At 40.8% G+C, this 15067-nt stretch overlaps 1 protein-coding gene across 5 annotated transcripts in view; it reads right to left on the reverse strand.

Annotated features, from left to right (window-relative positions):
• Positions 1-15067, reverse strand: part of Pld1 (phospholipase D1) — a 224524-nt gene that overhangs the window by 44769 nt on the left and 164688 nt on the right. For all 5 annotated transcript variants that reach the window (XM_045161639.1, XM_045161640.1, XM_045161642.1 and 2 more), the window contains 2 exons: positions 12033-12143; positions 8982-9070 (listed from right to left, as the gene is read on the reverse strand). In XM_045161639.1, coding sequence (XP_045017574.1) covers positions 8982-9070; positions 12033-12143 — 200 coding nt within the window. The remainder of the gene's footprint in view (positions 1-8981; positions 9071-12032; positions 12144-15067) is intronic.

Consider the following 15067-nt stretch of genomic DNA (forward strand, 5'->3'; position numbering starts at 1 on the left):
TCCAAAGAGACTTAATGTGCTTCTCTAGTGATGAGATTTTTTTCTTTTTTCTTTCTTTCTTTTTTTTTTTTTTTGCTGAGAATTTGAGACTTGCAGGTCATATTTCATGACTGTGAACTTCAATAGCTGCTATAAATCATCACATTGTTGGAGATTTCACAGCAATGAATACTGTCAAAAATAAGAATAATTGCAGTTGGGGTTTCTTGGGTTTTTGTGAACAGAACTTTAGAACATGGTGGGATCAGTTATGTGCGGCTTGGATCTGTAGCTTCTTGGTGGCTTGGGACATGACCCTTTGAGTTTTGTACTTGGCAACGCCTTTGAAAATACAATACATGGTTCTGGCTTCACTTTTCTCAACTGCATATGAGGAAATGGGCTAATATCTATGACTGCATGAGAAACATCCATCCAACTTAACACTGATTTTACCTGTTGTACATGTGGTTTGATAGGGTATGGCATATTATATGTTGTGCAAACATGCATTGAATGTTTTTCATTGCTTATCCTTTATAAATGGCAAGCTTTGAAATGTTAGAATGTTGGGCTAGCCTAGCATGTCTGACCTATACTTCATCCCAGACTTAATAGCATACTTGGCACACATATCCCCAAATGAGATTCTACAAAATCCTTTATTAAACTGTTCTGAGGGAGCTGGGAAGATGGCTCAATGGCTAAAGGTGCCAAAAACCCATGCAAGCCAGATGCAAAAATGGTGCAAGCATGTGACATCTGTTTGCAGGGGCAAGAGGCCCTGGCGCCACCCACCCACATGTGCAAATATTTTTTAGTTCTCTCCCTCTCTTCTTCCTTCCTCCCTCTCTCCCTTTTCTCCTCCTGCGTACTCCCCTCCCCTCTCCTCTGACAGGACATAAGCTTAGGCTCAAAATGACTGCTGGCTCCTCCCCTGTGCCCATTTTTGTATCTATCTGCTGAGATGACCATGAATAATATTTTTGGAATAGAATAAAAGCAATTACATGATCTAAATCAAAAGTTATCCTGCCATAATTTGATGTCATCTGTGTCCCAGTATATTGTCCAGGACTTCATTGAGGTTGGAAGGTACTCCATAAGAAAAAAAAAAAAAAGTATGGATAGCAATTGGCATACCTAAAGTATTTTGTACTCCTTTTATAATAACTGAAGTTTGAATTTCTTTAATATAATGCTTCTGCAACATGCCAAGCATGCCTTTTCAACTTCTTACAAAATAATAGGACATGGAAATGATAGGATATAGATACTCTTTAAACCTCAGAAGATTTTATCTACCAAGTAATTATTTTAAGAAATAAAACAGGATCTTGGATGACAGCTGAGGCAGTGAAATATTTGCCTTGCAAGCAGGAGAACCTGAGTTCCATCCCCAGAATCCAAAAAGATGATAACATCAAAATAAAAAAGAAACTAATTGAAAGAGAGAGGGGATCGGATGGAGTGTTGATTTGAGGGAGTAAATGGGGATGCGGGAGGGGAATTATCATGATTTATATTATCTCTAATCACAGAAGCTGTCAATAAAAAGTTTTAAAAAACTAGGTGTGGGGTCGGTGGGATGGCTTAGTGGTTACGGCATTTGCCTGCAATGCCAAAGGACCCAGGTTCGATTCCCCAGGACCCACGTTAACCAGATGCAAAAGGGGGTGCACATTTGTGGAGTTCATTTTCAGTGGCTGGAGATCCTGGCGCTTCCTGTTCTCTTCCTCTTTATCTGTCAAATGAAAAACTATTTTTAAAAATCTAGGAATGGTGGTATAAGCTTGTAATTCTAACTGTGGGGTGATGGAATCAAGTGGATCCCTGGAAATTGCTGGCCTGCCAGTCTAGACTACTTGTCAAGCTGCAGGTCAGAGAGAGACTCTCTGTTGAAGGAGCAAGATGGTGCCTGAGGAACACCATGAAGGTTGTCTTCTAGCCCATGTAGTGCACCCATACACACACAGGCATGGGTGCACGCACATACACATACACACAAATAAACAAAATGTTTTTATAATTCAAATTTTTAAAATAAAACATCCCTCATAGATTTCAGGGGAGCTTAACATTCAAGTGTCTGCTTCTGTAGAAATGGAAAAAGCTTTAAAAAGAACAGAAAGTGGAGTCCTGGTGCATTGTTTTCTTGTTGCTGTGATATGACAAACCTGACCTCACATTATGCTCAGAAGTGTGTTATCAAATCAATAATGAGAAATGGAAAGATTGGTTCTAAATAGGAACCCTTCTGCTAGATCAACTGGGGACAAAGTGTTTCATGCACACGTGCCACTTCCTGCAATGAAAGCCCGCGGTAGGAAAGTAAAACAAGCTTTCCCTTGGGCTGGAGAGATGGCTTAGCGGTTAAGTGCTTGCCTGTGAAGCCTAAGGACCCCGGTTCAAGGCTCAGTTCCCCAGGTCCCATGTTAGCCAGATGCACAAGGGGGCGCACGCGTCTGGAGTTCGTTTGCAGAGGCTGGAAGCCCTGGCACGCCCATTCTCTCTCTCTCCCTCTATCTGTCTTTCTCTCTGTGTCTGTCGCTCTCAAATAAATAAATAAATAATTAAAAAAAAAAAAGCTTTCCCTTTCTTTACTTGTTCTTATTTTGCAAAGTAATTCTTTTCTGATTCCGCAGCATTCAGCTCCTAAATTAAAGTAAAGATCTCCTACTTGCACCACCTCCCAAGTGCCTCTGTGCCTGGCAGGAATGTTTAAATAAATATCCGCTTAGTTGACATATTTCTGTCTCTAGCATAAATATGAATTCTGACTTGACTACTGTGATTATTTATCCTCCCTTGTACCTACAGCGTGTAACACATTTCAGACGATTGGTGTCTTAGAAAAGCTATGGTGTGTTTTTACATTTACTGGTGCTTTACCGCGTGCAGGCTGCTCTCACATACATTCACACATTGGCGCTAGCATGCCCTTTGTTGGTGAGGAGACAGACGATCAAGCTGATTAAGAGTCAAAGGCTCACATACCTCAGGATAACAGAGCTGGAAGGAGTTCAGGTCTGCTGACGTCTGGCCCCCAGGAATTCTAGAGTTCACTGTGTGTATTCCTCATATCACCCACTTACCCACTTATGGGCAGACTGTAGCTCTCCCACAGTTGTAAGAACCATAAGGAGGTTAGCAATTTTTTAAATTGCATATTTTAGTGGTATATCTTTCAGTGTAGTTCATCATTAGCACAGAGACATGCAGTCAACTGTCACTTGTCATTGAATTTCAATTTTTTTTTACAACAATCATGTGAAATATACTCTCACTTCCTGGCTTTCTCCCAAGGCAGAAATTTTTGCATGTCAAAATAAGCAAGGCTAAAAAAAAAATACAAAAATAATAAGCAAAGATATGTCACAGTGACTCAATGCTTAGCCATAGATAGACATCTATGTCACCCTGTGCAAGGTTCAGGAAACAGCTTGGAAGACGTGGTGGAAAGAATGTTAGAGAAGGGGTGGGGTGTCATATAACATCAGGGAACTGAAGCAAAGGAGGGAAAGAAAGGCTCAATACACTCAAGAAATATATAACTCCCAATTTGGGGAAGTTTCTGAAACTTACAAGAATCACAAGACCCCTCACCACAGCTACAGAAGCAGAAACCAACTGGCGGCAAGTCCTGTGGTGACCTTTAGGGACACAGCACCCACAAGTTGTCACTTAGGCTGGAGTGAACGTCACATGATACAGTTAGCTGCCTTTTAGTCACCCATGCTCCTATAAGTAACCCCTCACCCGTGCTCTATAAGCCACTCACTGGTTCGTAAATAAATAAATAAAGTCCCATGAACCATTCATTTACAATACACAATGTGAAAATACATTCTTATCTCAATCCATTGGTCCTATCCTACCTATGGTATGGTATGAAAGTCGATTTTAGGCCAAGGGTTATGATTTCTGCTCCCTAGTCTGCCACACACTGGAGTCATCAGAAGCAGGAGCTAGTCTCACCACTGAGAGAGGTTTACACATTTCTTTCACAGGGAGTTTCCTGGCTCATCTTGTCTTTGTGCAGCAAGGAATGAACTGTCTGAGGATCACAGTCATGGATCAGAATGTGGAGGCCTTGCAAAAATCCATTTCTATAAGGAATGACGGCCGTGGAGAAAGAACCAGAAGGAATGAAGGCAGCAGATAAATTGCTTAGGAGAACTGGTTTGAGGCTCCATTCCAGTGCTGGCAGGAAAACAAAGACCTAGCCAAGGCGGTGGGGGCGGGGGCCCTGAATGAAGGCCCACACTCCTCGGTCAGAGCTGGCTGGCTGCTGTCGGCTCCCTCCGTGTGCTTGGCACTGTAGTCTAAGCCTTTCCAGCAGTGAAACCGGCCTTGTTGCTGAGAATGTACCTTGGCAGGGAAGTTCTGCATCTCTGTGAGTAGAAAATAAGGAATCTGAGCTGGGTGTGGTGGCACACGCCTTTATCCCGGAACTCGGGAGGCAGAGGTAGGAGGATCACCATGAGGTGAATTCCAGGTCAGCGTGAGCTAGAGTGAGATCCTACCTTGAAAAAACACAGACACACACACACACACACACACACACACACACACACACAAAAGAAGAAAATAAGGAATCTGTAAAGGAAGAGCAGAGGAGCAGGCTTGGGTCTCTGGAGAAAAGGAGACGCTCCACTGCAAATAGTCTGCAAAAGGAACTTTTGACTTCTGCCTTGACCTGCTCTAAGAACAGCAGCCCTTGAGCTGAGGGAGATGGCTCGGTCAGTGAAGTGTGCGCTGCTGCACCCACGCAAAAGCTAGGCAGGGTGGCATCCACCTGCAATCCCAGCGCTGCGGAGGAGGAGACAGGAGGATCTCTGAGCCTGGTTGGCTACTTAGTCTGGGTGAGACACCCTCTCTGAAAAAGTAAAGTGGGGCGAGCTTGGATAGATACTCTGGCCTCCATACACTCATGCACACACCCAAACAAACATGCGTACGACACACGAGCCAAAAAGAAAAGACAGCAGCCCACAAACTTCAAGTGATTAAGTGAAAAAAATGTTCTAAAGTTATAATTATTTTTTATTTATTTTTATTTTTTTACTTTTTTTGAGAGAGAGATAAAGACAGAGAGAGAAAGGGAGAGAGAGAATTGGCGTGACAGCGCCTCAACCACTACAATCAAACTGTAGACACTTTCACCACCTTGTGCATACGTGTGACCTCGTGCGTGCCTCACCTCTGTGCATCTGGCTTACATGGGATCTAGAGAGCCAAACATGGGTCCTTAGGCTTTGCAGCCAAGTGCCTTAACCGCTAAGCCATCTCTCCAGACCTAAAGTTCTAAGTAATATGGGGGAGGAATGATAATGTGGGGGTGCAAAGAAGGGGAAACTGTACAGTATGTTTCCAGAATGTGTGTGTGTTCACAGAAAGTGTGACACCTGTACCATTTTAAAATGTGGCTATCAGAGAAAGCAAGGCAATGCACGATCTGAGGTCAACGGCACAGCGTTCATTTGAAGTTCTATGGACTTGTTTCTCATTTGTTTCTACAAAGTAAACTTGAATCTGCCAGTCTTTAGTGTGCCTGTGAGCCACCAAGTATGAGGCAGTCAAAGACAGATGCTGCCTTCCCATACTCCTATCAAGTTCTGCTTCACTCAGAAGTAGCTCATAGGATCACTGCTCTGAATTGCTAAGAGTATGATAAAACTCCACATTTAAGAAACAAGTTATGTGCAAAGTAAGATACTCTTTCTGGCTCCAAAACACTTGAAAACAAAGCTTACATGTATTAAATATAACTACATACTACAAAGAACATTAACCAATTTCAGTTTCACACAATTCTACCTATTAGCTGATCACGGTTCCAAAATTTGTGGTTCACTGCTCAGTTTGGTGAACTCATATGCCAATTTACTGTATTTCCTCTGTGTGTGTGTGTGTGTGTGTGTGTATGCATGTATGTACATGTGGGTATACATGTGTGTGGATGCCGGAGGACAAGCTTGGTTGTTATTCCTCAGGTGCCATCCATAGCTGTTGTTGAGCGGGGTCTCTCACGGGGCTTGAGCTTGCTAAGTCAGCTAAACTGGCTGGCCAGCAAGCTGCAAGGGCTATCTGTCCCTGCCTCCCCACAAGAGCAAGCTACCATGCCCAGCTCCAACTTAATGTACTTCTGTGGTTTGCTTCAATTTCACAAGACTGTTTTTTTTTTTTTTTTTCTGTTATTTGCCAAATGGGCTTCCTAAACAAAGCAGACACCAACTGCATCAATGAAATGTCAGATGGGCAGAAATGTAATGAAATTTTGCCATTGAGACATAAATTATCTTGTAGAATTGGGAGATGGGAAAGGATAAGGATGCAAGAAATTACTGTGTGCACATGTTTACATGTAAGTAAGGCCATTTTTAAGTCATCTTAGAAACTGTGCAATGAGGACCTGACAAAGTAGTTGAGACAGCAAAGAATAAAGTTTGCTTAGAAGAGTACACAGCGGAGTTACCATTTATGGCCATCTTTGCTGTTCAAGATAAGCTCTGGGCAATCTTGGCTCTACCCTGGGGTCCTCTTTGTAGCATTATAAAATTCTGTGGGTGCCACTCCACTAATTTATAATATGGTAAGCCTGAAGTGGAGTCAAGCCATGTGGTTTTGTAAAAGCCGAAAGGTGATTCCAGTGTGCACTCAAGGGGGAAATCCAAACTACAGTGTGCTAGACACACCTCCTCAACCCCTCAGCTTGGAATGGAGATGGCTCCCTCATAAGGGATCAGCTGCTAATTGATGGTGGAGTCCTTCTCTAGATTACATCCCCCATGGGCCACAAAGACTTGTCTCACTCAAGGTCATCCCCATGCCCTGGGGTTAGTGTGACTTGGTGATTGTTTAGAAGTGAGAAGGTACTATAAAGGCCCGGCCCACTTAGCTCAGCCTGAGGCAACTCCAAATTTGGAATGGGTCTTTCATCCTAACCATCAGGGGATTGGATTTATGTGATGTCAAGGAAGGCATTGGGCCCAAAACTCAAAGCCTGGATGTAAAGCTACTGGCCTATAGCTGAGAGTAGCCCAGAGAAGTCATGTGACTCATTGAGGATCAGCTTTTAATTTGAAAAACAAGGATAGGAACAGCAGCAATCATCCAAATCTACATGACCTGCTGTCACAAAGCACAGCAAAGAGTCAGTAATATGATGCAGACCTGAACTGTGCATTAGAAAGAAAGATATCAAAGTACCACATGACACTGGAAATCAAGAAAATGGTTTACATGTCAGAGGTGGAAATATTTAACATTCTTCACTGTGTAAGTTCCATGACTTAAAATAGTGAGATATTGTGATTCTGCTTACTGGGTACTTTTACATACAGCTGAATTTGGCCACCAGAAGCCACAGCAATTCAACTAGGAAAGAGCTGCCTTGTCAACAAATAGTGCTGAGATAATTCCATAGTAACATGACACATAATAATGGTGAATCCATTACTCACATAAATTGCAAAGCACAACTCAAAGTGAGGCAAAGATATGAATGTAAGACCTGGAACTATACAATTCTTAGAAGAAAATATCCATACATTCTGTGATACACAACCAGGCGGTGTTCTCTTAGCTATGACACCAAATGTACAAGTGAGAAGAGAATGGACAAATTGGACTTCTTCAGTATTAGAAACTTTTATGTTTCAATAGACATTATCAAGAAAGTAAAATGATCATCCCTTGAAGGAAGAAAATATTTGCAAATCATGCACCTCACATAGGACTTGTATAACGATCTTCAGCTCAACAACAAAATGCCAAGTAACTCAATGAAAAAATAGGCAAGGGGTTTGGATAGGCAGCTCTTCACAGATAACACAAAAGTGGTCAATGAGCCCACAAAATATGCTCAATACCATTGGTCACAAGGGAAATTCAAGATAAAACCACAATAAAATACAAGTCCACATCTAATATTTTTTTTAATTTTTATTTTTTCACATCTAATATTTTTGAAGACTATAATGAAAAGCATTTGCAATAGTATAGCAAAATTGGAGCTCTCTCATACATCATGAGAAGGTAAAATGGTGTGGCTTGCTTGAATGTAGTCAATCTCTCAAAAATTTTAAATAGAAGTCATCAAGATCACCCAACAAGTCCACTAGTGAAATTAAATTTTCATCAACATAAAAACTAGTAAGGAATGCCTACAGCAAAATTATTCATAATAATAGCAAAATATGAGAAAAAAACTCACTTGTATACCAACTCATGAATAGGTAAATAAATTGTAGCATATTCATATAATGGACTATTATATGACAATAAAAAGAAAATAAAGTACTGACATATGCAACAACACATATGAGCACAGAGAATGTGATGCTAAGTGAAAGAAGCCAGTCAAAAAAGCCGCATGTTACCTGATCCCATTAAATGCCCACATCCAAATGTATACAAAAAGAAATCCCATTAATGGCTGCTGGGGCTCAAGGAATGAGGAAGCAGATGGTAATGGCTGCTAATATATATGCGACATCTTTATGGGCAATCAAAGCATTCTAATGTTGGTTAGGTGATGGTTATTTTTTATATGGCTAGAAACACTTGGACAGTGTAGTTAAGTTAGTGCATTGCATGTGGACATGATCTCAATAAACTATTAAGAAATACATCACCAGCTGAAGAAATAGACAGGCGGAAACAATCATTTAAATATAACCCATGGCAAATTTTATATCTATTTTCCTATGTTTATGTCTGCCATTAAATAAATCCAAACACCAACCCTGTGTGTGGGAAAGAGACGGGAAGAACAGGTTGTACCCTGGAAGAAGTCAGATTCCTACCAAAATGGATTCACAAATTCTTAGCCACTGACTCAGATTCAAGGAATCCGAGTGCTGGCTGAACAGTGTTCAAGCTGGCTAGGAGGTGACAGCATTTAAACATGAGCATTTGTTAGTCATTTCAGCAGCAAATACCAGGCAGCTAATTCTACAACTTCACCCAAAATTTTGTTGAAAACCCCAGGACACTACCTGTGGGCTTTCAGGATCCTCTGGGCAATGGTGTCTCCTATCTTGTTGAACACAACTTTGTCATCCGCACAGCTTATGAAAAACTGGTTCTATGAGAAAAACAGGATAATCACAAAAGGTTTCATTTTGCTAGTGGTACAATTACAGCATAAGGGAAGGTGGCAGATAACAAGAAATTCATTCGGGTTATGAAAAGTTTTACACAATGATGTAATCTGGCCACTGAATCCCCAAAGAAGTAAAGGATGATGCATAAGAGATGCCTCCTGTGACTCCAGGTCTCTACGAAAGTATTGTTTCATCTGCACAAATGTCACAATTACATTGTTAGAATGCTAAGAACATTCCCAAATTAGGTTTCTTTCTGATTCCCACACTGTATAAATGCTTATGATTTAAAATTCTACATTGGTAAGTATCCTATCTCATGCTCTGTTTACACATATGGCAGAAGTCTGCTCTAATTCTGTCCAGTTCTACAAATATTCTCTAGCATCTGCTTTAACTTTGTTGCTTTTCTCTGGGTCTCTGTCCATGAACTTCTATTTTAAGTACTTTCAAATCTGGTGTGTATGTGTGTGTACACTAATAAAATAGAAATATTTTTGTTTATTATTTTCTTTAAGTACTTCTGTTATTCACATATCAATGAAAATATACTTTAAAACTATTACTAAAAATAGCTACAGAGCAGAGGACATGGTTCAGTGGTGAAAAACACTTGCTTGAAAATAGCTACAATATTAACCATTATCCTAGTGATTAAAAGATTTTGTTTATTGCATAAAAGAATGTTCAGATAGAAATGAGTAAGTAAGTGCTAATCATCTCCGGGAATATGCATAAATAATAATTCAAAATATGATTTTCATCCTTTGGTAGCAATAGTATTTTTATGAGAACACAGGTTTTTACCCTTCAGTGCACAAATCTACCAAAAGCTTCCCAAAGTCAATGTTACAGGAAGATACTAAAGAGAAACTCACTGGAGAATATAATTCAAGCATTGGAATCTTGGTGGCAATCAAACTGTCGGTTTTTTTCCTACTGATTTCATATCTCAGAGATGCTTAGTATTTCTCAGTAGCTATAAGCCCTGACAGGGCCACATGCCATATCTGTTACTGCTTTAATTGGAAAAGCAGGGTCAATGCTGACTGCTTACACTGGCTAGATGAATATCGCCCTGGAACTTCTTAGGAGTAGTTGACTTCGATACTATGCTAATATGACAAAAAAAAAAAAAAAAAAACTGGAGGGCTGGAGAGATGGCTCAGTGGGTAAGGAACTAAGGAACTTGCTTGCAAAGCATAAGGACCTGGTTTGATTCCCTAGTACCCATGTAAATCCAGATGCACAAGGTGACACATGTGTCTAGAGTTTGTCTGCAGTGCCTAGAGGCCCTAGTATATCCATTCTCTCTCTCTCAAATAAAATAAAATAAATACTATAAAAAGAAAAGCTGGTATTCATACTATTTAAAAAGAAACAGTGGGCTGGAGAGATGGCTTAGCAGTTAAGATGCTTGCCTGCAATGCCTAAAGACCTGGGTTTGATTCTCTAGCACCCATGTAAAGCCAGATGCACAAAGTGGTACATGATCTGGGGTGTGTTGGCAGTGGTTGGAGACTCTGGCACACCCAGTCTCCCTTTGTCTCTGTCTTTCTCTTTCTGTTTCTTCTTGCAAATAAATAAATAAAATATTTTTTTAAAGTAAAAAGGTGAAGTGGCATGACTAGGTATGGAGAAACCATCTCTAATATCTTATGTAATTGAGGTAGAACTGCCAGAGCTAATAATACTAGACATATTATAAGCTGTGCAGTCTTTGAACACAGCTAACTAGATTTTTTTTTTTATTAATGTCCTTTATCTACTGTGTGGGCCCACACAGGGTACCACATTGGATTTAGCCCATTGATATTTCAATTAGCCTTCTTTTTCTCCAGGTAAAGCATAAGCATGCTTAATTAACTGTCACTGTACAGAGACAAAGATCTACAGGGTTCAAGGAAAAATCAAAGAGAACTAGAACGTTTTTCCCAGCTGATCCACCTCATCTTCATAAACATTTTATTTTTACTCAATGGGAAAAAGAAAACTAGGATAAAGGAGAGTGATCTGTTTTTGGTTGCAGCTATTTTTCCGTTATCATGATTCCTCTTTTTTCTCAGGGGTTTTCAAGTGCTCTGTACTATTTTTACACCCATTTGAAGTGCAATTAAAGTTCCCAAGAAAACTCAATGTTCCCAGATTTTCTCACACACTCTGAACACAAACTCTGGGGTCTAAAAAGGCTTAATAATGAGTAGTTCATATGGAACTGAGGAACATGGCTCCTGCCTTGACATTATCACCTTTTCCTTCTCCACATTCTCTTTGCTATTCCTCCCTACTCCAGCATTCCCAAATGGAGGCATCCAATCACCTGTATTTGAGCACCTTTCTGTGTGTGTGTGTGTGGGGGGGGTGGTCTCCTGGGATAAAGCATGCTTCATGTTCAAAATCGCCATCCAAGCCAAATGAACACTTACACATCCACAGTGGGATTATTTTGGGTAAATAAAATTATAGTGACTTGATTCATTTTAGCACAAGGGTTTAGGGGATTCTGTTTCAGAGTCTTGAGGCAAAGATTCCAGAGTGTATTTCAGGTATGCTGGGAGTATCAAAAATCCAGATGGGGGCTGGAGAGATGGCTTAGTGGTTAAGCGCTTGCCTGTGAAGCCTAAGGACCCCAGTTCGAGGCTTGGTTCCCCAGGACGTCAGCCAGATGCACAAGGGGGCGCACACATCTGGAGTCCGTTTGCAGTGGCTGGAAGCCCTGGCACGCCCATTCTCAATCTCTCTCTCTCTCTGTCTGTTTCTCTCTCTGTCACTCTCAAATGAATAAATGAACAACAAAAATTAAAAAAAAAAATCCAGATGGTATGAATCCGCACTTTTACAGCACTTCGTACATCAGCCCATGATTACTAACATGGAAATCCTGAACTGGGGTCCCCACCATTACCATTTCTGTGTGATACCTGGCAAGGCAGGAGAACTTACTTCAATATAGATATAGTGCTTGCTGTTCTCGATTACGGAGACATATGCTGCGTGGATGGACTCCTCGTGGTACTTTATACCAGCAGACCAATCAGCAGCAGAGCGGAGCAACTACAAGACATCAACGAGCAAACATCAGGCAGTGGAGATGCATCCTATGCAGGTAATGAAGTCACCCATTATTTGTTTTTTGTAAATTAGGGGTTATCATGGTTTGAGTGACACGGGATGCAGGGGGAGTCACTGCACATCCTGAATACATCCTCTTCCACCCAGGATTATTTTTATTTAAAACAGGATGTTATATGATGGTGAAGTGGTGTACGCCTTTAGTTCCAGCACTTGGGAGGCAGAGGTAGGAGAATTTCCATAAGTCTGAGGCCACCCTGAGACTACATAGTTAATTCCAGGTCAACCCGGGCCAGAGTCAGACCCTATATCGAAAAACCCCCATCACCACCACCACTACCAACAACAACAACAAAAAACAGGATGCTACATGTTATGTTTTCTACAATGAGTATTTCAAAAAGTTCTTCAGGTGGCTGTAAGTAACATGACCATTCATACTTTTTCCCTAGGACAGACCCACAGTTATAGGGTAGTTCAGTTTACATATACTGATAAAGAGATGTAGAGAAGAACTGCCTCACCTACTAATAGGCTGTTGAAATTGGTCACATTTATTAAGTTACTCTTTTGCACAAAATTTCTGTCCCCTGTGTTGGAATATCTATTTTATAAAGCTGTTGAAAAATTCAACAGATGACTGTGATGGGCATAGCAGGAACCCTGGCACCTAGTAAGTGGTAGGTGAGTGTGATTAGTAATGACCGTGTTAGGAGCTAGGAAGATGTCTTAGAGAGAAAGCGCTGGCTGTGCAAGGGTGAGGACCAGAGTTTGGATTGAATTGAGCTTGCCAGCACCTACATAAATACAGGTAGGCAAAAAGGCACATGGGAAGCAGAGACAGTGAATCCCCAGTGCAAAACAGCTGGCTAGATACTCTGAAACAGTGACCTCCTGTCTGAGTAAAATCAAGAGCTAAAACCAGGAAGACACCTAATGTCTATGCACACCAACACTTACATGTGCCCACACCGTGCACACATGCACAAAATGCTGATAGAGTTAGAGGGAGTATGGCAGATCACATGAGAGATGCTGCTAAGCAGACTGGTTGTGCATGGCAGGATGGACTAGAGGACCCTGGAAGATTCGCGGCTCTATCATTGAAGCAGCCTTGGCTTGCCACTGGTGATGATCTGAGTGACGTGTCCCCCACAGGCTCATGTGTTTTGAGTACTTGGTCTCCAGAGGGTGGTAATTTATGTGGTAAAGCTTTGCTAGAGGAGGTGTGTCACTGGGGAGAACCTTGAAGTTTATTGCCCAGCCCTACTGTCTAGCTAGCTCACTCTTGCTGCTTCCTCCCAGCTGATGTGATAAAATGTGATGCCTACCCTCTTCTATGCTTCCTCTGCCACAATCAAACTTCTCAAAACTGTAAGCTGCAATAAACCCTGTTCCTTTCATAAAGTGTTTTTGGCTAGGTGTCTGTCCTAGCAACCAATATTCTAGCTGGTGTTGCAGTTTGAAATCCGTATGTAAGTATCCAGTAAATACATCTTGGTTTTTGTTAAACAATTGCATAATATCATAGGAGAATCAAAATAAAAACATATTTTCTATTTCTGATTTGAAAATGAATGCTGAAACTATCTTTCATGAGACTGACTGAAATTTTAAATAAAATGAATAGAACATCACTATACTTCCTAGGACTACAAAAATGATTCAAGACATAATCTGTCTTATGTCTACTACATACTTAAAATATTCCACTAGTTGTTATTTTTAAAAATTATCTCTAGCCTACTAAAATTCAAAAATAGTACTTGCTGAAAAGAATCATTGTTATTTGTCAACCTTAATATGTTAAATCTCTATCTAATAGGAGGTAATTATTATTTTAAAAAAAATAATCCTGGCAGCATTTTATTTAATTTTATCAGATAAACATATGCAATGAATTGGAAAATGTAATTGTGGACACAAATAGTTGAATGTTATAGAAGGAAACTCATAAATAAAACTTAAGTCTAGAAGATATCTCAGCTTTGGCAACATCTTCAAGAAACTGCATTATTGTTCTCTAGACAGAAATAATACAGGTAAGTTCTTAGTCTAGTTAAACTAATGTTGAAGTTGGTTGCCAAGTAGCATGCCCCTGGAAATGCAGACTGTGTTGACAAAGTTCTTTGGCTTGTGTGTGTGTATTCGAGTGCACACGGGTCCATGCATGTGGATGACAGAGAAGGAGCTCTGGCGTTATCCTTAGGCACTGTCAGCAATCTTTTTGTTTTGAAACAGGGTCTCTCATTAGCCTGGAGCTCAATTAGACTAGACTGGCTAGCCAGAGAACTCCAAGGATTCTCCTGTCTACCTTCCCAGTGCTGGAATTACAGACATGCACCACCATGCCTATTTTTTAACACTCTGGTTTCTGGGGTCAAACTCAGGTCCTCATGGTTGCACTGAAGCACTTTCCTCATGAGCCACTGCCCCAGGTCCTATCGAGACATCCTGACTGAAGTGTGTTGAACTCTGGAAACAAGTGCAGCATTGCAGCAGGCGCAAGAGAGATTGGCCTCCAGATTCCTGTTAGAACTTTGCTCTTTTACTTGCTCTTTCCCCCTGGACAAGCCATTTTAACGTCAAGATGCTCTATTCCTCCACTGTCTCCTTCCTTCTCTCCCTTCCTTTCCCACCCTTACCTCTTTCTTTTTTCTTCCCCCCATCTTTTATTTCCACTGGAGCTTCTGTGAAGAAAATGGCATACCACAACGCTTGCTATAATGAAACCCACTACTTGGTATGCTAACCTAAAGATTAATGTAAAAACTCCCAAAGTGCCAACAATAATTTGTGGCACTTAGTAATGGAGGCTCTGTGCATGTGTCTGTCAAGTCAAAGCTAAGTTTATGTCACTTTTGAAGGTAACATCTTAGACTTCTCTCAGATCCACAAATATAATG

Source organism: Jaculus jaculus, chromosome 11, assembly GCF_020740685.1.
Source record: "Jaculus jaculus isolate mJacJac1 chromosome 11, mJacJac1.mat.Y.cur, whole genome shotgun sequence".
NCBI classification, from domain to species: domain Eukaryota; kingdom Metazoa; phylum Chordata; class Mammalia; order Rodentia; family Dipodidae; genus Jaculus; species Jaculus jaculus.